Here is a 27,238-nt window from a genome sequence, read left to right as displayed (position 1 = left end):
ACAGTCATTTAGCCAATAGTCATTTTTATCCAAAGCAACTTACAATACAATACAAATTATATAAGCAATCCAAGGTAAAGTGATTTGCTCAAGGAAACAATGGTGATACTTCATGTAATGCTTCTTGTGAGGTTCAGACCTGCAACATTTCAGTTGGCAGACCAGATATTTAAATACTACGCCACACCAACTGCATACAGAAACAATATACACAAGAATATTCATTAGCCAAACGTTTTAACATCTAGACGGACGGATGGATGGACAGACAGACAGATCACTATCTCACCCTGACTCTGAGAGAATATGTCTGTATAGAGGTTGTCCACAACATCAGAGCGTCTCGGAGGCAGGAAGCAAAGCTGTCGGCGGTCAACAGGGGGCAGCGTGTTCACCGTAAGAGACAGAGAGACCTGAGCGAATGCCACCTTCATGTCAGCAAAGGTCAGAGTGCTGGCATCCTTCCTGTTCAGCTGAAGAATCTCGTCTCCTGCATTCAGACCTGCGCCCATTCCAATACATATGGTTATATACTAAGAATAATTAAATACTGTAATATTACAATCATAAATATTTCCTTAGATCTTCAAAATGGGTGACCGTAAATGGATTGAGCTTGTGCACAGTTAATATGAGTTTAGAGTTTAGTTTTGCACTTTTATTGGACGAGACGGTAGTGTGGGGTTAGGAAAATTATGGGAATGGGGTCGGGATATGATTCAGGCAAGATTTAAACCTGCATCCCCACACGTAAGCACCATGTCTCAAATGGAGCATGTGCGCTAACCACTATGCCATGGCTACAACCTAATGTCTTTTAGCTTTAGAAATCTGTTCTGGTTGCACTAATCATGACATTGGTCAAGATTTATTCTTCACTCTGCATTTTACTACTTTGTTCACTGAACTGACCGTCAACAGAAAAATAAAGAGATGTAATAAAAAACAGATTGTTTCTAGCTTTTTCCTTTTTGCATTGTTTTTTCCTCCAGCTAGCAGGTTTGACCCAATTCTCAGGGTGATGTGAAATGTCAACGTCAGATCTGATCCTGCAGAACTGATCACAGACATCGCTCGGAGAGACAAAAATCTTATTCGACACGTTGCCATTATTCAGATGTCAACATTAAAATGAGCAATAACCAGTGTTGATGGTAATATAAAAAGGTAAAATTCTACACTATTGTAGCATTTTATTTTTTCCCTGAAGTCTACTTAAAATGATGGACAAGGTTTCTTGCACAACAAAAAAAAAACAGTAATTCTTTTTTCATTTTTCATGACCATTTTCCACTTTTAAAGAGGTTGTTCTTGCCTGTCTACCTTTAAAACTTTCATATGAAATTGAACTCTTGTCTATTATGATTGGCTAATATCTTGGCACTAAAAAAACCCCACAATGCTAGCTGGTTTACATTGGTGTCGTTCATGGAGGAGGGCTGAATATTGAATAAGCATACACATGAACAGTAAATGTGGGCATTAGTTTGTTTTGTGCTCTTGGTTGTGACCAAATAACCATGACGATAAGTGAACGATAACCGATTTATCGGCCGATAGATTTATAAATCGATTATAGAATGTCAAAACATTTTGTTAGTCTTTTCCTTACTATGACGGGTACAAACATAGAGTCAAAAATGAATAAAATCCCAAAACCGACATATCGGTCTACCTTTACTGGATCGCTTCGATGCATAATTAATCGATAATTTAAGCTTATCAATCGTCGATTAATTAATTTCAGAACAACTCGGTTCAGTAATCATGCCAGCAGACGTTGATAAGGCTGTCTATACAGTCATCTTCTTGCTAGAGTGCGCTTGTTCGCTGCATGTCATGTCTTGCCTGCATCACAGAAGAAGAACCACAATCAGTGTTGGAGCGTTTCTCTACAAATTATGTTTTCTGCATACAGATAGTGTGTTAAAGTACAACATGACAACAAGTGTTGATCAAATATGTATCTTGTATACAAGTTATTATTAACAGTCATTTATTAAAAGGTATTAAACAGTTCAATACTAAACACAGCCTAAATTTCTTAAGGGTATTAATTAAAATTATATTTAAACAGTAGGCTACATGCACATAGAATTTGGAGTCCTCCATGTGCATTTTGCGGCATTAACATAAAAGATGTATCATTACCAATGAATGCCCCCACCTCTTTAGTATTCCTTCCTCAACCTTTCTTTTCTGAATAGTGTAACAAAAAAAAAAACAAAAACAAAAAAATGTATAACTGATTAATTACCAAAAGTGTATAGGGTCATTATAGACCCGAGATATGTAATAGTGTCGCTTTTCTCCAGTGATTGACTTAATTTACATTTGACATTGCTATCTGACGAAGAAACAACGTGGAAGTAAACTATAGCAAGTGTAACACATGAACAGTATGATTTGGCTATTGTCACACTGAAATTATGTAAGTTGTGCATCTATTTAGAATCAAAAAGTGTCTAAGTAAATACATATGTGTAGTTTTTGGGTAGATTATGTATTATGTGCTATGTGTAGCTTATGTTTGACATCAAATTGAGTCTCATGAAATTTCATTGTGGAAGTAATGAATCCTGTTCTATATTTTTTGCATCATCTCTTTGATATATGAAAAATCAAACATAAATTTCTAAATATATTAGAAAATCCTGTATTCTATTCTATTATTTGCAAATTGTCTTCCAAATGTTTTGAAAATTTGACACTAGCTGGTCATTTTGTAGATCCATTTGTTATAGATAAACGTGCCGGGTCGCTAAAGACCCGATTATGTAATAATGTTTGGAGAAACACCCATGCATTTAAGGGTTAATACATCATGTTCCAAATGCTGATATGCTCGCGGTACATCACTTGAATGAACCTGACTATCATCGTCTCTCTGTTTTTTTCTTTTGTCATTGTTTATAGTTCAGAGGGGTTGAAAATAAATCTATACTCTTGTGAACACCACAGAACTGACACTATGTTACATAACATCAGGAGCACAGCACCGATATCACAGCGTTAACTTACATCTTAATTCCAAAACAGACACTCAACAGATAGAGAAATAGTGTCTGAGAAAGAATGAGAAAAAGATGGACAAACTGAGAGAAAGGGAGGAAAACAGAAAGACAGAAAAGTCCTAATGAACCTTTAGCAAACGCTAATCCACCAGCTCTGACGTCAGTGATATAGAGCTGCTGAATGCCATCCTCCTCAACCACTGAGATGGAGAAACCTGATAGACAGAAAAAGAGAGACATTTATATTAAAAAAAAATTATAGCACAAGCACACTTCTCAAGCAAAACATTTCACAAAAGAAGTTAATTATGTTTTAAATGCTTACATAGTAGATACGCACTTCAAAATGAAGACAACGGGTATTTGGACACTTTTCTGGTTGTCAAACATTAGTAAAACATGTCCATAGTTGATGTGAAGAAATACACCTGTGGTTACTCTGCCAAAACACCTACATACATCAACTAAAAATTACCCTGACACCAGCTGATTATAAGTCATTGCAAAAATGGTTCAGAAAAGTTACAACTGAGAAAAGCTATAGCAGCATTTTGTTATTGAATAAATTAAAATTCATAAATTTTTAAGTGTGCCTGAAGTGTCCAGATACTTTTTGGGACTGTAAAAATTTTTAATGAATTTTACATGAAATAAAAATACATATTTTGCCTATATAAATGTGTCAGGTGTAAAACAGAGATGATTTGATGATAATAAACTTTTTCTGGCTCTCACCATAGCCAATCATGCAGGATTCATCACGATCAAACTGTATAACCTTCCTGATCTTATAGCACAGCTCGATCTCCTTATACAGCTGTGGAGGAGAGAGCATGTGATATTATTTATCCTATTCTGCATTCAGAGTGCAAGTATACACAACAGGGACACACACAAAAACAGAATCAAATTGGCAGAGAACGTCTTTTTCCAATTTAATAAAGTGCATCTGTACTGAACTCTTATAAAACAATAAATAAAGACTCTAAACAGAAGCTTGACTTGTGGGGTTAAGCTTAAATAAAGTATGAAGAATAAAGTAACTCCATAGTAGATGTGGTCATTTTTAGTACTTCGGGCTTTTTGCCATTTTACTGAAAGGCCAAGAGATGCCAAGTTTAAATATGCGAAAGCATGGATGAGATTTGAAAGCTAGCAGACTGCTAAAAACTACATAAAAACGACAAAAATGTCAGTCTGTTCCTCACACAAAGGTATCGTATGGCTTCAGAAGACACAAGTCGTAGGGAATTCTTTTGTGGTGTTTTTACAGTACTTTTTTAAATCATTTTTTAACCACCCATCCCCATTTACTTTTATAAAATGGAAAAGAATGGCCAGAGTCCTCTTCTAAACAACTCTTTTTGTGTTCCATGGAAGAAAGAAAATCAAATGGGGTGTAACTAAATAATGACAGAATTTTTGGATGAACTATTCCTTTAATAGGGCCTGAATATACCATCCCAGAAGCATGAAAGTAACAAGAGAAGGTCTAACCAGCGGGTATGATCTTCTCCAAACCTACCAGATCATAAATATCCTCTTCTGGTTTAGGGATGTAGAACTGCACTTGGTTGTCAATGAGAAACTTCAGTCGCACATAATGTTTAGTGGGGTCCAACTGATGAGCCTGTAGAGAGATAGAGTGAGATGAAAGGAGACACATTTAATGGATAAAGTGCACTGCCAAGCCATGTTACTGGACTATGTCTTATTCTTAGAGGGCCAGATGAACAGAAATCGCACACTAAAAGATCAAATGCTGATATCAGACACAATGCAGCATGTTTTCAGCTCTAAAGCAAGAGTAAAGCAAATAAAATGCAGCAAGCGCCTTTATACAGGAGGGTCAAATGTCTTTAAAATCCCTCTATGGGAAGATTTGAGGAATAAAACCTATGGGTTTTCGACAGCATAGACCTTCAAGTTGATATGCATTTCAGTTATGACTGAAGTGATCTTTTAAATTTAAAAAACAGGCTTAAAACAGGCAAAAATGTAATATGTTACAGATACAATAAGCTCTATTTGTTTGGCAATTAAAGATGACATATTAAAGTGTTAAAGGGTCAATATTCTACACTTCTGTAGCATTATCATTATATAAGTCCCCTTATAATGTTGGTCGAGGTTTCTTGCACCAAAAACATAAAACATTTTCACCCTCTCTTGGGCCCGATATACTTCACACGAACTCGAAGAATGGGTATGATGTCATTTAGAACTAAATTTAGCCCAAAAAAAGGTCGTTTTGGTGGTTCATAACAGCTCGCCTGGGCGAACATTTAGGAAAACTTCTAACCAGCTGCTAAACTCTTTCTTACTGCTATTGGTCCACGACATCGGTAGGTGTGACCTGGAGTTTCACCTACTACTTTGTTTATGTTGTTCAGCCAGTAGTCAACATGAACACACTGGCGTGCAGAGTTATTAGCAAGCTGGTGCAAATTTACCTACATCTGTATGATCGTTTGCTTAGAGACATTTTCCAAGAGCATGTCATGCGATTTTTTATTTTTATTTGTTTAATTAGTCTACAAAAGGAATCAAATCTTCTCAAATACTACTCAAAGTGCCCATTCACTCATGTGCCATCTGCAGCGAAAGCCATATTACTTCAAATCATCATCGAGTGGTTAAAACAACATCTTTTACTGACGTCATGTGAATTTTACTCATAGAATAAGTTTACGCATAAAGCCACTGATAACACATTTTGAAGGTTTTACATGTAGCATCCTCATATTTAAATGCTCCTCTAAACGCCTCCCACAGCGGTGTGGCAGGTGTCTGAATGTTCGTAAACAGTACATTGCTCAGCTGTTTAGAAGTTCTTTTTACCCCTGATCGAAGGATGAAGAAGAACTTCTCTGGAAGTATATCAGGGCCTTTACAATTAAATGGGCTGTTTTTGCTACTGTACCTTTAAGACTTCTATATGTAAACAATCTCTGATTACAAGTAGGTATAGCTGCAGGTCGGAGACCTCCAAATGGGGGCGGAATCTCCAAAAGAGGGCAGGGTTACTCCAAAGGGGGTGTGGTTACTCCAAAAGGGGGTTGCGCCAACTCCAAAAGGGTTAAGGTTAGGGAAAGGGAAATGTTAGGGGCTCCCTATATCTTTAATGGTGAATTGAAGCTCACGCCCCTTTTTGGAGCTATGCCTGCAGCTATACCCTTCTCTCTGATTAGCTAACCTCAGCATAACGAAACAATTATACAAAACAACTATGAAATATACAAAAACAATTTCAGAACTAGATGTTTTGCAGTTTAGATTGTGTTTATAATGACATTAGAATGCAGTTAAACTAGTTAAGAACTGAAATCTGCTATAAAGAGGCTGTAGTTCTAGTGTTTCCTGGCGTTACCTTGCAGATAGTTTCCAGAATATCCAGAGCCGACTCTCCCGGCTGAATGATGGCTAATACAGGCTGGTCGTTTGGCAGGCACAGCCATGATGGAGTGAGATGGTCTTTGGACCAGATGTCATGATCCGTGCTGGGTCTTGGCAGAACTTTCACTGGGGTCTTGGAGTCTTTCTGTGGAGTGAGAAATGAACGCACAGAGAAGCCACAGCTGTGAATGAACCATACAGCAATCATATTATCATGTGAAATAATGGTTTTCTTCATTAAACTATTACAAAAAAGACCTTTACTATTGAAAGTGTAACATACATATCGTTTCTAACCACCGAAAACACTAAGCTGTTTGGAATAGCATACTAGCATACTATTTTTCCCATATTAACATGAAACCTATGGAGGTCATGTGACTACAATGTAAGTATGCTGTCACACTGCATACTGTTTTACATACAATTTTTTTAAACAGTATGCAAAATACAGTATAATGTATACCGTGCAGTTTGCTTGTATTCTATTCCAAACATATAACATCATAATGGCCTTTAATCCACCAGGTTGGTTGATTATACTGTAGCACATCCATCTATACCAGTCCATCCTAACTGGCTGAGAGATTGTGCCCACACCTCCACCAATGCCAGAGATGAATACACACCCACTCCTCTCCAGAGCATTTCTCTAAACAGAAAACACTAGGAGGTTTGGATTTGGTGCAATGGGCTTTTTTTTAGGATTTTTCTCATCTTCTGACTTTTGTAGAGATTAGTGTAGAGAGAGGACAGAAAATGGTTTGAAGGGCAGTGGTGGTAGTTGGGGGGGGGGGGGGGGGGGATGGGCGAATAAAGCAAGCCAGACTAAAACTTGCATTGCCCATATGAGCACCACAGCTCAACTGTGTGGTTGGATGGATGGATTGATGGATGCGCTGGTCAGCTGGCTAAAATTGTCTCTTTTAATTTGTTGCACTTTTAGTTCCCTCTTTATAATTTTATTGATTATTGCCAATGCTACTGCTAGACTTGTTTTGGACTTCAAAGATAACGGCGACACTGTTGCGTGATGTCATCTTGTTCTAAGATGATCCGTTTTGATTGGTCCGGCATCATTTGTTCCAGCTCTTGTGATTGGTCACGACTTCAGTGGCCCCGTTCCGTGCCCAACCCTGGCTATCTGCTCTGTTGCATCTGAATTTACAAGTGAGTTGTTTCCAAAGTCAAGGCATGAAAATCTGAAGTTGCATTGCCAGATTTGAGAGGCTGTAATTGCAGACTTGTGGTTGTACTGTGAAACTAAATTAAAGTACAAAAGTAAATATGTCCGTCGTTGTGTTAATGTGAATGTAATTTTTACACATTTGTGATTATTTGTCTGCAAGTCTGAATTCAGTTTCTTATTTCTGTCTGGGATGCAGACTGCAAAATGGATAGATAGATGGATGGATGGATGGATGGATGGCTGGATTGATGGATGATAGAAAAATGGTTATATGGTTGGATGATTGATAGATGTATGGATGGATGGATGGAAAAATGTATTTTATGTTTGGATGATAGATGTATGGATGGATGATTGATGGATGGATGAATGGATGGATGGATAAATGGTTAGATGGATGGATGGATGGATGGATGGATGGATGGATGGATGGATGGATAGATGATGGATGAATGGACAGATGATAGATAAATTGAAGGATGGATGGAAAAATGGTTAAAAGGATGGATGATGGATAAATTGATAGATAGATGGATGGACGAATGGATGGATGGATAGATGGACAATTGGTTATATGGATGAATGGATGGATAAATGGATGGATGATAAATTGATGGATAGATGGCTGGATGGATGGATGGATGCAAAAATGGTTGGATGGATGATGGAGAAATGGATGGATGGATGAATGGATGTTACTTACCGTTGATTCCCTGACAGACCCTTCAAACAGGCCTTCTAATGGGCTTTTCACAGGGTCCTCACCTTCTGCAAAAACCTGTTTAGAAAAAAGCATCTAAATTTCAAAACAGCACAGAAATTCAACAATCTAATACCAGTCTTTAAAGCAGTAGCTTTCGCAGAAGTGCTTTAAGACCTTTGTATGCTTGTGCCTGTATGATGTTGCAGCATTTCAGTTGGTCAACCTGTGCACATGTGTATGCAAATAAACTTTACCTGGTTAATACTAGGATGTCCTTTGCTCTTTCTCTTGGAGTGGGTGTCCAGACCCCACAGTGAGGAGAAACGGCTCTTACGTTTGCTGGTTGACCGTGACATCACCTGCGTCCGACGCCTAACACCGCTCTCAGTGCGAGCTGCCACCTATGGACACAAAACAGCTGCATGAACACAGTTAATACTTTACACACTGTGTCAAAGACATATAAAAAACAACCAGATTGACTGAACTGTTGAGGTTTCTTAAACTTTTGGTAGAACTGTCCAAACAAAACCACCCTTGATACTTGACAGAACAGAGTGACCTCATTCTCATTGATTTCCACTTACAAATAAATGAATACACACAGATATTCATTCATTTCAAATATGCAAATGTACAAGCACAGAAATAACCTTCAGTGGCCACCTGGGTCTGGATGAATTGAAAGTTCAGGGAAGTGTTCTGCTGAGTTCTTTTCAGTGTCATTCAAAAATTCTACACGCTTGTTGTGTTGAACGCAATGTGGCATTTCTGGGTCTCCTGATGGAGAAAAGCACTCCACTCCAAAAGCGCTCCATCAACAAACAGCTCTTCACTCTTCTGAACCAAGCTATTATTTCTGCAGAACAGCACACAGGGCCAAAAGCACTTCATTTGGGATCTTTCTGAAGTGAATTATCCTTTCTCTCTCTCTCTACATCTTTCAAAATGCCAGAGTTGAAGAACTCCTCCACCTAAAAACTGCATTCAAGCCGCCAGGACAAAAATAAAATCTGTATCCCAGTGTCCTGCAGCTCCTACACAGAACACCAGAGCTGGAGGCGAATCTGAGGAGGGATGATATTGATTAGTTGAAGTCCGTGGCCAACATCCAAGAGGAAATTTCCACCACAATCCATTATCCACATATACACCACTGATGAGTGGGAAGGAACCAGGTTACCACATATGAATTCTGGGTAAAAATAGAGTGAAATTGATGCTTTTGATATGAGTGTTATCTCAGCTTCTGCTCAAAATAAATGTTTATAGGCACATGGATTTCAAATGTTTAAAAAATGTAAATCAGTCAAAGCCATTGCTTAGCGGTTGATGGAAAGCCTTTAGCTGTGCTGCTCAAATGGGCAACACAATTTCGAATCCACCTCGCAACCATCTCCAATCCTGTTCCACCTCTCTCTATCCAATGCAAATGATAAAAAAGTTATTATCAGTTAAAACCATGACACACAGACTTAGCGGTGGTGCACAAATGGGTTAGCCGGGTTCGAATCCAGCTCGCAACTACTTCCAATCCTGTTTCCCCTATCTTTGCCTATGCTAAAATTATAAAAAGTTATTATCAGTCAAAGCCATGACTTAACGGTAAGCACATATCCTTAGCAGTGGTGCTCAAAGGCATAGTCTAAGCTGTGCTACTAAAATGGGTGAGGTGGGTTCGAATCCAGCTTGCAAAAATTGCTGATTCATTTTCAGCACTCCCTACCAATCATTTTCTGTCCTCTCTATGCTCTACTTAGCACATAGGCTAATGGTAAAATGGGCAAAATGGGTTTGAATCCAGCTCGCAACAACTTCCAATCCATTTCCTATACTCTCTACCGATCTATCCTCTCTAAGCTCTTATAAGCGCATAGGCTAACCTGTGAATCCAGCTTGCAACAGTTCCCCGTCCTGTTCCCTTTCTCTTTACCCTATATTTCCTGTCCTCTCACTGTCTATGCTAAGTAAAAAGAAAGGCCAAAAATACAATAAAAAAACCAGCAAAAAAAAAAAAAAGAAATGTGGTTTAAAATGGAATAAATTATTTAAAAAAATGGAGATATAATTACCAGAGCATGGAAGGAGGAAACCGAGAAGATGCCCAGACGGCCCATGGCGAGTTTGGTTGGACGGGACGCAAAAGCCAGCAAGCGTTTGGGGTTAGGAAGTTCGCCTCCCTGCAGGCTGGAGAGGTAACAGCGGAACCGGAATAGATCCATGTGGAACTGCTCTAAATTCTGCTCCCACAGGAAAATCTGTATGGAAGAGAGAGAGAAAAGGTTAGGTAATGTTAGAAAATGGTTTACATCAGGTTAGCAGCGTTGGTAAGACTTTAAAATAAGGTTCTATAAGTTAACATTAGCAACACATTAGGTATCAATAACTAACAATGAACAATATTTTTGCATTTATTATCTTGGTTACTGTTAAATAACACTTGAAATACTGTTGTAAGTTCATGTAAGTTTGTAATTCATTGACTTATGTTAACATATACAACTTTTAATGCTAAAAAATTATTAATAAATGTACTGTATATATTAACATTAACCAGTATTAATAAGTTCTGTAAAAGTATTGTTCATTGTCATTAACCTATACAATTTAACTATACAAAGTTGTAATTATAACGTTACCACAGCATTCGAGAGTTTTCAAAAAAACATCAGTTGGTTCTGTTAAAAACGTTCATCATGCTCTGATGAACTAAAAATGAAAAACAAGTTTAAATCTATTCTTTGATAAGACTACTGCAGATGAATTCTGTTGCCTCGCCAAAATCGCAGCCAAATATTTTTCCGTAAAGGTCATTTCTGCGCATCTGGTAGTTTCCGTCCCTTATGTCTAGTCTGGTTTGATCTGGTTGTCTAATAAAATGGAGTTTTGGGGGCAGTGGAGTGGGTTATTTTACTATGCCGTCTCTTTCCAGCCACTCTGGGATGGATGTTATTTTGGAAGATGCTGTAGAGGGGGGAAGCGGCCTGGGAAATGCACAAAGTAGCAAACAAGAGCGCTACACATTCCACTGGCACAGAAGTCTGGAACTCTACAGGAACTCAAGCCTCCTGCCATTCACAGGGGCACAATGCGTAACCCAGCGCTGCCAAAATGAAATACACACACAAACACACATGCACAGACATCCGCTTCACTTCTACCACCAGGCTGTGGGCCATTTGAGCTGCGTCTTTCGCGTAAACATCTACTGAGTAGAACATTAACCTTTGCAACGATTGCAGTGGGTGAATAAATGTTCTGTCAACTTTGTGACAGCATCAGACTTACAGTGAGGAAAATCTGCGTTGAAATAATTCAGCTCAAAGTAAACCAAGATCAACTGTTTAAAAATACAAAGCATGTTTTATCCGTACCGCTTCACGATATAAATACATTCGGCTCTAGTAGACAATGTTGTACACAGCTTTGCAAATATAACAAATTCTAACCAGACAAAAATCTAATTTGTCGCTCGCTCGGTTTTATTTTATGCAGCGTTGCACTAGGTAGCCCCGCCCATAGTTACATGCATTACAAAGCATGCATGCATTCAAAATGACTACAGAATTCATTAACAAAAGATTCTTGATACATGACAAAGGACACCTCTGATAAACCTTTTGATTTGGATGATTATTTTTTTTTATTATTATTAACCTTACAGGCAGCAGCAAACTACATCAGTCCTGACGGATCTCCTTAAGCCATTAATAAACTAATATAATATTGATGACACTTCATACTTCTATTTGCCATTAACAAACATATGTTGAAGGTAGGCCTACTTCTTTTATTCTTTTCTTTTCTCCCCAGTTTGGAATGCCCAATTCCCAATGCGCTCTAAGTCCTCATGGTGGCGTAGTGACTCGCCTCAATCCGGGTGGCGGAGGACAAATCTCAGTTGCCTCCGTCAATCTTATCACGTGGCTTGTTGAGCGTGTTACCCTGGAGACATAGCACGTGTGGAGGCTTCACGCTATTCTCCGCGGCATCCACGCACAACTCACCACGCGCCCCACAGAGAGCGAGAACCACATTATAGCGACCACGAGGAGGTTACCCCATGTGACTCTACCCTCCCTAGCAACCGGGCCAATTTGGTTGCTTAGGAGACCTGGCTGGAGTCACTCAGCACACCCTGGATTTGAACTCACGACTCCAGGGTTCGTACAGATTCAAAGTTAATTTCAAGGACTTTTCAAGCACATTTTTATTTGTTTTCAAGGACTATGCTTGAGATGTCATTAAAACTAATTCTTTAATTGTTAATTTTAAAGAAAAATATTTTATTCACTCAGTTAATTTATTTTTATAAAACACCACTTATTACAAGTACAACATATCTCAATGTGCATCTTTAACTACTTATTCTCAGTAACAATTCTTGGTTCATTCATGACGAAATTGGTGTGTTATTGTAGTGTGCTCTCTTAAAACGCACTTTGCTTTCCAACAAAAGTGAATAACTGTGTCCGTAAACAGTAGTCCATATGACTCATGTGCTGTGTTCCATGTTTTCTAAAGTCACACAACAGATTTATGTGAGGAAATGACCCAAACTGCAAATGGGTCATTCTCAAAAACAATTTGACTTTCCAATTTACAAAATATTGAAATTTCCCGTTTAGTTCAGTTTTTGCCCATAAACACTGAGGGTAAACATTTTGTAACATGTTGACATTATTTTTATTCATAAAGAACAACTTGGCTGTTGTTCTTTCAATGGGGTACAACACCACATTTTTTTGTGTGAAATTATTACAGTTAAAATGTGAAATAATAACTTTTTAACATGCCGGGAAAAATCACTATATGCTTATTTAAGCAGCCTCTGAAAATATTTTAAAAACATAATTTATTTATTTTTTAAATGTAACATTGATAACACCAATGCCATGAAATTAAGGGACAAACATTCTTTTTAAATTATTCAAATTATTAATAATAATTTTGTTTTGCTTTTTTGCACACTGTTCAGCCTTGCACTTATGCTTGTATTAAAAATAAGTACAAAATAAATACATAAATAAATTTAAATGTCATAGAAGTGGTGTACCAGATGAAGGTACAATTGATTTCAAATATATTTTCTAAAAAAAATCTAAACAGAGTCAAGCCATTTCATATCATTAAAAGTTAGGTTATAGAATGGTACCTTTTATTTAATTTTTTCGCTATTTGAAAGCTTTTTCATGACTAATTAAGTCAAGGGACATATTTGTCAACATATTTTGATATTGACCCAAATATTGTTAGAAATAACCTATTTTGTAAGACACAAATCTGTCTTTACACCAGGGGGCGCTAGATGGCTCACAAAACTGTATCCTCCATTGATCTGCATTCAAATCTCAGAACGTTTTACATCTCATCTATTTTTTTCACTCTGGAGAGTAATTTTTAATTAAAACTGATAGTTACAAGAATCTATACTTGTTAAATCCACCACAGCAGTATCTATAAAATATATATTTTCAAAATCCTCCAGTAACACTTGATTGTGATTGGCCCATTCTGAACAGCGCTACCAAAAGTAACAGGTGCCACGTGACTGCGCCGTCTATGCGCCGCCTGCTTCAGCAGCGGTCTAGTGGTCTGTCGTCGTGTTTTTCCGAAAATAAATACATTTAATTTATTAAATGATTTAAGCAACGTATTTTACGTTTTTCTATAATTCAAGCACTTTTTAAGCACCTCTTGGTAAAAATGGCTATTATTCAAGGGTTTTCCAAGACTTCAATTTGAAAAAGCTTCAAGCACCTTGTACGAACCCTGCGACTCCAGGTGTGGTAGTCAGCGTCTTTACTCGCTGAGCTACCCAGGCCCCCCGGTAGGCCTAATTCTAAAGATTAGTGGCTAGTTGTGGGGCCTGGGTAGCTCAGTGGTAAAAGACGCTGGCTACCACCCCTGGAGTTCGCTAGTTCCCTAGTTCAGATCCCAGGGTGTGCTGAGTGACTCCAGCCATGTCTCCTAAGCAACCAAATTGGCCCGGTTGCTAGGGAGGGTAGAGTCACATGGGGTAACCTCATCGTGATCGCTATAATGTGGTTCGTCCTCGGTGGGGCACGTGGTGAGTTGAGCGTGGATGCCGCGGTGGATGGCGTGAAGCCTCCACACACGCTATGTCTCCATGGCAACGCACTCAACAAGCCACGTGCAGGTTGATGGTCTCAGACACGGAGGCAACTGAGAATCATCCTCTGCTACCCGGATTGAGGCGAATCACTATGCCACCACGAGGACTTAAAAGGGGAAAAAATCCAACAACAATAAAAACACAAAAAAAAAGAATAGTGGCTAGTTCATCAACATTTAAATCTATCAAATCATACTTTCATGACATTCATAACTACATTAATGTATTTTCAGTTTTAACTGTCTATTAAGTGGAGTATAATGCAATAATGCTTAATGGGTTATTCATGAAAGTTATAAAATGTTAATATATTTTATAGGACATAAACTACCACAAAGAAGCAAGTCTGTATATGCTGTTTTTTTTATTGTTTTTCTATGAAAATCTGCGCCAGACCAGTGGTTCCCAAACTTTTTACCTTGAAGCCCCCTCTACTTATATACGTATACTGTAAGTCTACACATACAATATATCACCGCCACTGATGCGCGCTAGGGGTACCTAATGCCTTATGGGGGGTCCTGATAACTCACCTGCTCCAGGATGGTCTTTCTCTTTTTGGTGTCTGTGACGGCAGAGAGCTGCATGTCTCCCATTTTCTTCATTTTCTCATCCATATCGATCTTCTGCTCAAGCTTACGGATCTCCGCTCGCAGAAGACGTACCGTGTCTTCGCGGTGATGCTGCCGAGCGACAGCTGTGGCACAGGCTGAGTGGATGGCCGTGATCCAGTTTTCCAGCTCTGTTTGACTGCAGGTCTGTGCAAAGAGGTCAGAGGTTAGACAATTATGGGTGCAATGAAAGGCTATGTTTGGAACAGTATACTATTATACTACTTTTAATATTTCTGCAGTATGTACTATGTATAATGTACACAGTATGCAAATGTTCTGTATGCGGGGAATATTTGGATGATCTACTAAATTTGTCCAACACGGCACTGGATTCTGCATCTTACAATGCAATATGCTTGTAATGTATGGGAAAGCCCCTTAGCAGCCAGTAGGGGTTGCTAAAGGTGTTCTTGGTGTTTACCTTAAAGGGATAGTTCACCCATAAATGAAAATTCTTTCATCATTTACTCACCCTCATGCCATCCCAGATGTGTATGACTTTCTTTCTTCTGCAGAACACAAATGAAGATTTTAAGAAGAATGCCTCATCTTTGTTTTGGTGACCAAAACTTTGAAGCTCCAAAAAGCACATAAAAGCAGCTTAAAAGTAATCCATACATGTCTTCTGAAGTTCTCACAGACCAAAATGTAACTCCTTTTTTACCTGTACATCTTGCCAGTGTAGTCTCTAGGCACAATCATGATTTCAAGCTCGATTACTCTTCTTAGTGCATGATGCACGTGCGGAGCGCTAGATGGCGCTATAGGAAGTGTTATCAAACTTGAAATCATGATCGACAAGGAGACTGCTGATGTCAAGATTTATAGTGGAAAAGGAGTTATATTTTGGTCTGTTCTCTCCCAAACTGACTGGATCGCTTCAGAAGACATGGATTAAAGCACTAGAGTCTTATTAATTACTTTTATGCTGACTTTATGTGCTTTATGTGCTGACTTTATGTGTTTTGGTCACCATTCTTTTGCACTGAAAGGACCTACTGAGCTGAGATATTCTTCTTAAAATCTTTGTTTGTGTTCTGCAGAAGAAAGAAAGTCATAAACATCTGGGATGGCATGAGGGGGAGTAAATGAGAGCATTTTAATTTTTGGGTGAACTATTCCTTTAATTGTTTCTAGGTGTGGCTTTAAACCTAGTTAGTCTAATCCTTGTGTATTTAAAGCCCTTGTGTTCTTCCTGTCTTTGTCAATCATTGTTTGATGTTTCTGCTGTTTGGTGAGTTCTTGTATTTGCTCTTGATGGCTTTCTTGTTTATAATAAAAGTTCTGCACTTCTAGCGACCCCTACTGGTCACTAGGGGAAAGTCCCCTACGTTACAATGCTCATCTTTACCTTCCATTTCCATTGTGATGAATAAACTGGAAGTAATCTGTACAGTATTTAATTCACTTAGGATTTTATTTCTGAGATGAAACATGCAGCATAATGAGGTTATGTGACAATAATGTAGCATTCTGTTTGAGACATTTCTTTTTGCACAATACACACTAATGACAATAACCTGTTTTGCATGTATGCTGCAAATCTACCAACATTTAGTGAGGTTTATGCTTAAACGGAAGGAAGATAATTATATGGGTTTGGGATGACATTAACTATCCATTTATGGATGTTTAGATATTTTTACTGGAAAACAAGACACAAATACTGATTAAGAAAAAGATTTTTTTTTTGTAATGCAACATTAATATTTTAATGAATATCGTTAAATGGAAAGGGGCAAGATTAAGGTTTTCCATATGATGGCCTTTACCTGAAAAAGAAATGAGTCTCCGAGTGAGTTACTCAGGCAGAAGACGAAATCTTTTTTGGGGTGTTCTGGGACAGCCTGGACGATGCTGTTCTCAGCCCACACGCCGTGTTTAGGAATGCTGCTGTGGTCAATCCCCGACCGCCCATCCGTCTCGTAGAAAAACAGAGTGCATCCTGAAAGAACAAATTAGGACAGTCACTCAAGCATCGTGGTGAGTTCAATTAACACAACCGCCTCAATCGCTCACTTGCTGTTTCCAGGGGAACAGAAAGAGACAGGAAATCCAATACATTGGAGTTTTTACTGGTTTATTGATTGAAATCTGCTCTCCAGTGGCCAAAATAAGAAGTGCAGCACTGCTTTCTTAAAGAGAATTCAACATTATGCACAAACACTTATTGCCTTGCTTGTTCAGCTTTGATATTGATCAGTTTTCATACTGCTGGCAAAGACACAGAGCTTTAGAACATGTCAAATAGTCTTACATTATTGGTATCATGTTAAAGGGAACATATAAACATTTGTGTGCTTGAAATATAAGAGCCTCAAGTTTCAAATCTCAAAAGCAGAAGTTAAATACAGCTATAGGATTATTCTTTCCCCCAAATGGAACGACGCGACAAACAAACTGTCACCTTTTTCTTCTCTTTCAAAAGGTTTTATAGGAAGTTGTAAAACCGGTGTGAAGTTAACACCTGCCACCGGCCAGCCAAATGTGGGTATTTTTGGTGAAACCAGGAACAAGTCTCAGATTGACATTTGACATAAAAAGCAACAACACAAGCTTGGGGAACTGAGTTCAACTGTTTCTGGAATGATTTCTTTCTTCTTAGTAATATGCAAAAAAAAAAAACAACAAAATAAAAATTAAGATCTAACACAAATTACTTTTAGGGGAAGCCTAAACCATGTTCCTAAAAAACACCAGAGAACTGTTCTTGGTTTACTCCACATTTGTTCAGTTTCACATATAGAGAGAGTTATTTTCAATATTTCAAATGGAAAAAATCAAAATGTTTGGTAAAAAATCGTAGTGGCTGGTAAAATTGGCCATCCTCCAGTAACTCTAGCTGGCCATGAAAAAGTTGATTTTTGAAAAAAATTATTAATATAAATACCCATGAAGTAAATTAAAATTAATAGTAAATTAAAGTCCCCATGCAATAAAATTTGGAGTTTTATTGCTTTTAGTCCATGTCTTTTAATGTTGTGGTTATCAATATGATAATGTAACTAAAAGTTAACTTTTAGCATATATACACATTTAAAAATGTACACTTTCTCTTCAGGAAAAACAGACTAAAAATACTGATGACTCATCTTGCACTAAGGGGCGTATCCACATTTTTGTCCAATCAAGAATGAGAACGCTCCTCCCCCTAATACCACCTGACTCTGACTAGCAATAACAAGTAGCAATTTATAATTCATGGCTGTGATGTAAACTAAAGGCTACTGACTATTTAAAAAAAAAGGGACTAGCCCTTTAATAACTTAATATACAGGTCAACATAGGACTGTGCAAATCAAAACAAACTGATATCAATATTTTCAGAAGAATCAAGCACACACCTTTGAGAGACACCCAGTAGCTCTTCCACTTGCGGCGAGGTGCAAGTTCCACCTTCTTATTCTTTTTGTGTACCAGGAAGTTTTTGACGCTGAGGCGTCCAGCTTTACGTACGGTTCCCTGTACGGCGGCCACGTTCAGCAGAGGGTCGGTGTGGTAGGCAGAGCTCAGAGTGACACTGCTCTGCTCATCGCTGAATGCTGAACTCCTCTCCTCAGGTACCTCCGCTGGACTCACGTTCTGTTCCAGCTCCTGACGGAAGTTCTCATAGACTCCCTGTACAGAGAGAGGAAAACATATTACACAAGTCCAGCATGTTTGCTTCCGCCGTATATATTCTAAACTACACCATAAACGTACAAATTGCTCTTTAGCTTCTGATCATATTACTATAAAATCAGTTTGATTATAAAGTTTGTTATTGAAATCAAAATTGACCATATTTATTTTAAATGTCCCTGGTCTTAATGTGCATGATTCATGAGTGCACATTATTTATTACAAATACACTAATAACTTTTTCTGCCTCTGAATTTACATTTCCTTTCTGCTGACATCACCAAGGCTGTGTGGGTGGGGGTAAAAATATTAACCAATAATATCATTGGCTAACATGTTTCAATCCAATCAAATCCCTATGGATAAAATCAAGTCCCGCCCTACATTATTTCCCTGAATAGTCTGTTTCACTAAGAAATGCTGAATATTATGAAAGTTATATGCATTGCAAATGCCATTTTACATTTTATTTAAACATGTATTTATTCATTAATAGCTGAGCATTCATTCAGGGCTCCAGACAAAAAAAAAAAAAAACTAAAATGAGACATTTATTTGCAAAATTAAAGAATTGCTCCATTTAGATGGTTGTTCAGAATCTAGATAGAAAGCTGAAAAGTAAAAAAACGATTAATTGGCCAACAGTTTTTAAAATCGACAATATATATAAAATATTCTTTCTTTTCTGTGACAGGGCGGCCCAGACACAGAAGATTTAAGAGTCCAAATTGAATTAAATCCCAGATGCAGTTTATTGTGCTACTAAAACACCAATAAAACCATCAACAACAAAAAATTGGTGCATAACATGGGGTTTATAATTTTTTATCAAGCCCCAAATACACCTTGAGCTCTTATTTTGAAATGTCTGCATTTCCACGTGCTATTGCAAACAGTAGGGAAGCAAAATATGCACTCGTACAATCATCTACAATGTGTTACAATATCAGCTGTCAAGCTCAGCAGGAATAAGTCACCTTGCCCACCTGTGTGCCTTCTGAGGGTCCCGCCCCAGCCCCACTGCTGCTGCCACTGTCACTCCCAGCGAAGGCGCCCCCTGCTGACGTGGAGTAGGCAGAGAAAGATGCTGACATGGTCTTGTAGCGTCGAGCCTGATGAGACACCTCGTTGTCTCCTGTCAGCCCATCGATTCCGCTGTCCTCATAATCACTGGCGTCTCCCGCCGTGACATCCTGAACACATACATTCACACAGGTTAAAGGTCAGCGTGAGATATGGTACACCTTTAAGTCAATTACAGAGATGATAGTTAAGATGATAACTGATCTATTATTAGTGTTAATAGTCAACCGAGTTTGACTGATGTGGATACCAGTATCTACAAGTGATGTGTATAATCGATTAATCGAGTACTCATTCTGCACCAGGTAGTCAGCTATTAAAAACACTAATCAAATATCGCAAATTGATTTTGTGAAATGCTAAAATGTTTCACAAATTATTAAATTTGATAGCCTTTATGTAGACTCAGAGTTTACATACTATGTGCATTACCTTAAAGCTGTCAGTATTGGTTTCTATGTAAGCTCCAGGTGAGTGCAAATGACTTTTACTGTTATATAAAAATAATAATAATAAAATATATATACATATTTTTAAAGCATATTGATTGTTCATTTTCTCCCCCAAAAAGAGTTTAAAGTTAGCTTATTTTGAAACCATTCTTAATATTTTCTGTGAATTTTATTATATATATTTCACTTACATATTTGTTATTTTTTAATTACATTTTCATTTACAAGTAATCGATTACTTTTTTTTTTTTTTTTTTTTTTGTGGGTTAGAGTACTCGATTACAAAATTACTTGATAAAGCACATCCCTAATATATACAGGATGAAAGCAAGACACTGAAATAATGTTGATATGGATAATACAGTTTAATGGCAGTAAATGAGAGCTACACAAAGTTGCTGAAATGTAAGCCCAGACAGAATCTGCATTGCACACTAATTTTTAAATTTTTTTACCCTTTCTGCACTGAAAATCTGCAGAATGTATTTAAATGTTGTAAAATATGTTAGATGGAGCTGAGAACAATATTTAATAAACAAACACGGAAAAAAATAGGTGCTGTAGATCAATATTTACTCAAAATTTCTAGAAAAAAAACTACAATTGTTTATTATCCATTGACAAGATGTAGAGTTCGTACAATGGAGGTGGTAACACTGTTTGTTCATAGTGTGCAACAGTGCCTGTCCACTTTTATCAGCGTCTTGGTTTGGGAATAATTTTTCTCGTTCATTTCTCCATAGGGATGTCATTAAATCCTTCAAAAAGTGTTCTAAGCCATGAACCAAACCAACCAGTGAATCACAACAATACAAAGTTGATTGGAAGAAAAAAAAAAAAGTATTTTTTTAACTTAGTCAAAAAGACAAAGCTACAAAACTGTGCACCTAACGTCTTTCATTAGGGAATGAACTACAATCCCATGAAGCATTGCCAGTTATGTAATCAAATTATAATCAAATTATGTTCATATAAGAATTTGAACAAGATATATTAATTTTATTACAAAATATTCCAACATTTGCAAATATATAAGTAGTTTGAGAGTGTAGGGAGACCAACTCGATTGCGTCAATCACAGCGTATGCATGCTTGATGCGCTTTGTTTGTTGTGATTCTCTGATTGGTGGATGTTTGTCTTTAGGATCATGGGAAGTGTAGTTCTTCACCAGGAATTCTGCTAGTAAACATTATATTTTTTTAATATAGCTGAAATAATGTGGACTGATGGCTTCAAATGAAGCATACGCCATTGATTAACAACCTCTAAACTCAAGGGCCTGGGTAGCTCAGCGAGTACTGATGCTGACTACCATACCTAGAATCACAAGTTCGAATCCAGGGCGTGCTGAGTGACTCCAGTCAGGCTTCCTAAGCAACCAATTGGCCTGGTTGCTAGGGTAGGTAGAGTCACGTTGGGTTAACCTTCTCGTGGTCACTATAATGTGGTTCTCGCTCTCGGTGGGGCGTGTGGTGAGTTGTGCGTGGATGGTGCGGAGAATAGCGTGAAGCCTCCACACGCGCTAGGTCTCTGCGGTAACGCGCTCAACAAGCCATGTGATAAGATGCGCAGATTGACTGTCTCTGATGCGGAGGCAACTGAGATTAGTCCTCCGTCACCCGGATTGAGGTGAGTCACTACACCACCACGAGGACTTAGAGCGCATTGGGAATTGGGCATGCCAAATTGGGAAGAAAAGGGGAGAAAATCTCCAAAAAAAACAACAACAAAAAAACAACTTCTAAACTCACAGTAGGTCTGTCTTTAAATGTTTATAAGTTATCATTATAAAATCAATCCCCCATGGAGAAAATAAATGGGATTTTTACTTCCAGAACCAAACTGTTGGGTTCTATTGCCGAGACATGATTACCGGTTTAAAATCTCAAAATTGCCAAATATTGTAAGATTAATCACTAATCAGGGCCAATTCTACCTAAAACTGAGCAACAAAACTGATTTAAAGAATGCTCTGATATAAAGTGCAAATACAGCTTTATCTGTACTAACCAAACGTAAAAAAATTAAAAAAACAGGACCTAGAAAGAGAGAAAGAGGACTGGAACCCTCAATCTCATGTAATGAGGACAGTTTTCCACTTCACTACTCTAATTAACGTGACAAACCAATGTCATATCTCTCCTACCTGTTGGCCGAAGCATGTTGTGTCTTCAGAAGAGGACATGTTGTAGGTTGTGTTGTAAGCATTTTACACACAGTGACACAGGTCTGAGAGAGTTATATGCCGGCGTACAGTAAAGCTGACTGTACAATAACACTCTGTGTTCCTGGCAGAGAATGATGGGATATTATCCACCAAACTCTGTATCTAGTGGGAGTCACATGACTGAACCGTGCAACCAGCACGCCATTCATCTTCACGGATGGTGCCTCACGGGGAGGGAGTGTCACACAGTTACTTTCTGTCTTTTTCTTTCTTTCTTTCTTAAACAGACGGGCTACATTTAACAGACATACTCTCAATTAATTACAGTACATGCTTTTCTCTCTTGCGCACACACACACACACACACACACACACACACACACACACACACACATATATATGCAAGAAATATAGTCTTAAACTAGCATACCCAAACCTGAACACTGCAAAAAATCATTGTTTCAATCAGTATTTTTGTCTTGTTTTCCAGTAAAAACTTCTAAACATCCTTAAAATCATATACATTTACATGTGATGCAAAATTGCATGATATATTAAGACTTGCTTTCTCTTTTCTTAATATTTTAAGCATAAATCTGACAAACGTTAGTTTGGTTTATGCTTAAACCAATCACAATATTACGCAATTGCAAAATTACACAAGTCTGCTTTAAAATGTATTGTGTTCTAAGGATGTTACTGGAAAACAACCTTTTTTTTCTGCAGTTTACTACCTCTCTCTCTCACATGCACGCACTATCGTGTTCCTCTGTCAGTTACAGCTCATTAGCATGACAAAAGAAGCTAGTTGTTCTCACAGAAGTCTGACTCCAGGGATCATGCAGAATGAACAGCAGAAAACATGTTAGTACACTGACAGAACAGAAAGAACAACTCATTCATTCACTGGACCCAGTCAAATAATACTGGCCAATGTAAAACAATAGTGAAGTTTGTGCAAATTTATGCAAAAGTTGAGTCATTCATATGTACAATCTATATTCATGTGAAGTATTATGGATTCTGTGGGATGAACCACAGTGAGCATTCATAGCAAAACTAGCATTCTCCCCTGCACACCTACACTAACGCAGAATTATTTGCATGTACGTGTTGCATGTTCTTTATAACCGTAAGGTACAAGATACTCATATTATAAAGCAGTTCAAGTACAGTCAATTTACTTTTTTGAAAAAGAAATTAGCTACACTACAAGCTACTTAACAGCACTGGCTACACTGTAGCTAAGGAGACAATTAGCTTCTTTTAATTTTAAAAACAGTGGAGTATTTGTCTTTCACTAACACAATTCTCAATTAAGATAACAGCATAGTTAATCATAAACAGCGACATACATTTACATTATATGCAACTAATTAAACTAAAAAATCACACAATTAAAATTTCATTATCAAATCAATGATAAACAGCATTATTTAACCAATATTTAGCTCCAGAAATAGTAGCATAAGTACAATAATTGAGAGATGACTTTTATAGGAATTGGCAAATGTATTTGTGTAACTAATGAATTCAAATTAAGTCCATTCAAGTCAACCGATAAACTGAAATAAATTTCCGACTTCACAACGCTACCTGAGAGAAGAAAACCGCTCAGTTATAAGGCCTAATAATACAATGTGATATAAAAATGAATACAAAGCTAAACTGTTAAAGTTAGTGGTGTTGCTGCTTTTACTTAGTAACTTCCCTACACTGACTTGCACATATTACAGTATACTCACATATTTGCAGTACAATCACACACTTACTAAACACTTAGGAATATTCCGGGTTCAATCGGCAGCATTTTTGGCATTATGCTGATTACCACAAAAATTAATTTAGAATTGGCCCTTCTTTCTTAAAAAAAAAAAAAAAAGCTAAAAAATCGAGGTTACAGTGAGCCATTTAAAATGGAAGTGAATGGGGTCAATCCATCAATGTTAAAATACTCATTATTCCAAAGTATAGCCACAAGACATTTCCTTCTCAATTCCGACAAAACAGAGGTACTAATTATTGGACCAAAAACCTCTAAAAATAAGCCGCTAAAATATAATTTGACTCTCGATTAATGTACTGTTACGTCATCTTCTACCGCCGAAAAACTAATTCATGCATTCATGACCTCAAGACTACATTATTGTAATGCATTACTGGGAGGATGTCCAGCAAGTTCAATAAATAAACTTCAACTGGTTCAAATGCGGCTGCCAGAGTGCTGAATAAAACCAAGAAATATGATCATATTAGCCCCATTTTATCATCGTTACATTGGCTACCTGTTAAATTTTGTATACTACATACAAAGCTTTGAATGGTCAAGCTCCGCAGTACTTAAGTGACCTTCTACCACGCTATATTCCATCACGTTCATTACGATCACAAAATTCTGGCCTGTTAATAGTTCCTAGAATATCAAAAACCACAAAAGGAGGTAGATCCTAGTCTCCCTAACACTGTTCGGGACACAGACACACTCACTCAGTTTAAGTCTAGACTAAAGACTCATCTATTTAGCCAGGCATACACCAAATTTATCCATCAACTCACAATTAGGCTGCTTTAGTTAGGTCTGCCGGAACCAGAAACATTTCTCATAATCTATAACTCTGCAATAAATTGAATGGCATCTACGCTAATATTATTATATTTGTTTCCCTGTCTCAACCTCGATTATCAGAGCCGGCCAGATCCAGCTCCGTTTCTGCTTGGTGTCAGGCTCCACTGCTACGTGTCTCTAAGTGATGACGACAAACTATAGCCGGTACTAGCCAGATATCACTTCAGTCCTTTACGATGGACTTCAGAGGATGAACTGATGTCAGCTCCAACTGTATGACATCGGATACTTCATATGCTACTGCCTGAACCTTGGACTTAGAATAGACCTCACAGAAATGACTGGCCGGTTGAACTGCATTGCACCTCATTGATCTCTGCCTGCATTACCTTTGTTTAGTGATGGACTACACTCTTGAAATGGAATACATAGGCTACCAATTAATTGCCAACAAATGCCTTTATCAGCCAACTAACAAAGGACAATGCATCAATGTGAACTTCTGCAGTTACTCCAGGATGGACTTATAAGACATTAGTCTTGAATCTTACAGTTCATCCAAAATCTTTGTTTATACACTGGCCCTTAACACTTACTTAGTTGAATAATTTTAAACCATGACCTGCACTGCATATAATAAGTCATATTGGCATTATATTCATGTTGTTTAGCCAGAGGGGAAGTGGCCCCCACAGTGAGCCTGGTTTCTCCCAAGGTTATTTTTCTCCATTAGCCAACATCTTATGGAATTTTGTGTTCCTTGCCACAGTCGCCTTCGGCTTGCTCACTGGAGTTATAAATACAATTATTATATAACTATTTAATTATTTATTTTTATACACAATTTACAATCATATTTAATCAAACTACACAATGATGACTCTAACAGAAAATGAAACTGTAATATCTATAAAGTCTTAAAGCATAATATTATAGATATCATGGAATTAATGTAAGTGCTTTTACAAAATTATAAGCTTCACATTTCTGCCAATTAACCCTCAAAAGTTAGCCCCCATTCACATTTTTGCCATTTGGAGAAGAATGTCCCAAAAAGGACTAGCCTTTAAAAAAACAGGTTAAATCTGTTCTGTTCTCACCTGTATGGTTTGTGCCCGCCTCCCTTGCATAAGTCCCTGATGATTTGTCGGTCCCTCTGACAGACAGTGTGAGCGGCGACAGGGCAGAGTGTATGCACCGAAAACAGCGCCATCGTCCTCGCACGGTGACATCATTTTATCGACCTCAACTTCTCGATTCGTGGCGGTGCCCTTGTGCCATTTTGCATAGCGACCGTGCAGCGGCCTGCAGGTGGAGCTCTTTGGTCCATACAGTTCATCTATAGAATTGCCGTGGTTTGAGTCCAGCAACTCCAGTCCGTGAGGGGACGACTGTAAATGGTGTTCGCAATCGTTGGGCGTGTCTCCAATCTCTTCCGTGCTGGTCATGTGCTCCTGGCTGAGGTCGGACAAAGACACCTCGAGTGAATCTTCTCGCCACATATCTGCAGACTTTGAGCGCTTCTTCTTAAAGCTAGCCCCCTCTTGGGCACCGTCGCGCGTCCGTTGGAGGGTCGTGTCAATGGGTGGTTTGTCAATTTCTTGTGCGACTTGCTTGGTGGTGACGGTATGAGTCGCAGCTGGCGAATGAGCCGGATGGTTGTGGAACGACATTGGTCTGAGATTCATAGCCAAACGGTCCACCCAAATGGGACCGCTGAAGTCTGGGAGCATGTCAGATTCATTGAAAGGCTCCAGGCCATGGTCGGCTAGTGACTGCGGGATACTGGGAGTGCTGCTTGAGCGTGTGCTCGTTTCAGAGTTGCGGTGTTCCGGTTTTCCAGTTGGAGTTCGGCGGGAAGAGTATGTCTGCTTGCTGGACAGACGTAGTGAGCGGGACATGTGCTTACGGGAGAGGTGGCGCTGGACATCTCCATAGTAACCATGGCTGCCGCTATGACTTTCTGAGTTACCCATGGCTCAGTGTCGCAGTCGTGAAAACACGCTCAGAGGTCAAGGTACCTGCAGAAATAAAAGAAATGGAATAGTATCTAAATTCTTCAGTACAGTGGTTCTCAAATGGTTGGCCGCAACCGGTTGTATCTAGAAGGGAGCCCCCTGGCTGCAAAAGTCTTGCAAAAGCCGCATTTGCTGTCGCTAAGTTTAGGAATAAGGCCCAGGTATACTTCGTTTTAGTGCGTTCTGGATCGGATCATGGCCGGTTGACTGCATTGCCTTTTAAAGTATACTATTTTGACCACAAGTGAATACGAACATGTTTGACATATGCTCACTAC

General features: G+C 38.3%; 1 protein-coding gene across 3 annotated transcripts in view; it reads right to left on the bottom strand.

The window, feature by feature from the left end:
- The window catches only part of LOC127422218 (rho guanine nucleotide exchange factor TIAM1-like), a 120,590-nt gene that overhangs the window by 35,662 nt on the left and 57,690 nt on the right, over nucleotides 1–27,238 (bottom strand). For 2 of the 3 annotated variants that reach the window (XM_051665561.1, XM_051665563.1), the window contains exons 4-16: nucleotides 26,043–26,963; nucleotides 19,660–19,866; nucleotides 18,397–18,670; nucleotides 16,825–16,997; nucleotides 14,972–15,196; nucleotides 10,375–10,560; nucleotides 8,557–8,703; nucleotides 8,303–8,377; nucleotides 6,385–6,555; nucleotides 4,540–4,644; nucleotides 3,750–3,831; nucleotides 3,143–3,229; nucleotides 290–502 (exon numbers count right to left, since the gene is read on the bottom strand). In XM_051665561.1, coding sequence (XP_051521521.1) covers nucleotides 290–502; nucleotides 3,143–3,229; nucleotides 3,750–3,831; nucleotides 4,540–4,644; nucleotides 6,385–6,555; nucleotides 8,303–8,377; nucleotides 8,557–8,703; nucleotides 10,375–10,560; nucleotides 14,972–15,196; nucleotides 16,825–16,997; nucleotides 18,397–18,670; nucleotides 19,660–19,866; nucleotides 26,043–26,918 — 2,821 coding nt within the window. In that variant the 5' untranslated portion in view covers nucleotides 26,919–26,963. Of the gene's footprint in view, nucleotides 1–289; nucleotides 503–3,142; nucleotides 3,230–3,749; nucleotides 3,832–4,539; nucleotides 4,645–6,384; nucleotides 6,556–8,302; nucleotides 8,378–8,556; nucleotides 8,704–10,374; nucleotides 10,561–10,941; nucleotides 11,182–14,971; nucleotides 15,197–16,824; nucleotides 16,998–18,396; nucleotides 18,671–19,659; nucleotides 19,867–26,042; nucleotides 26,964–27,238 lie in introns of those variants that run through there. The other variant, XM_051665562.1, reaches the window with a different exon arrangement.

The sequence above is a fragment of the Myxocyprinus asiaticus genome, chromosome 31, assembly GCF_019703515.2.
Source record: "Myxocyprinus asiaticus isolate MX2 ecotype Aquarium Trade chromosome 31, UBuf_Myxa_2, whole genome shotgun sequence".
NCBI lineage: Eukaryota > Metazoa > Chordata > Actinopteri > Cypriniformes > Catostomidae > Myxocyprinus > Myxocyprinus asiaticus.
This window is presented reverse-complemented; position numbering and strand designations above follow the sequence as displayed.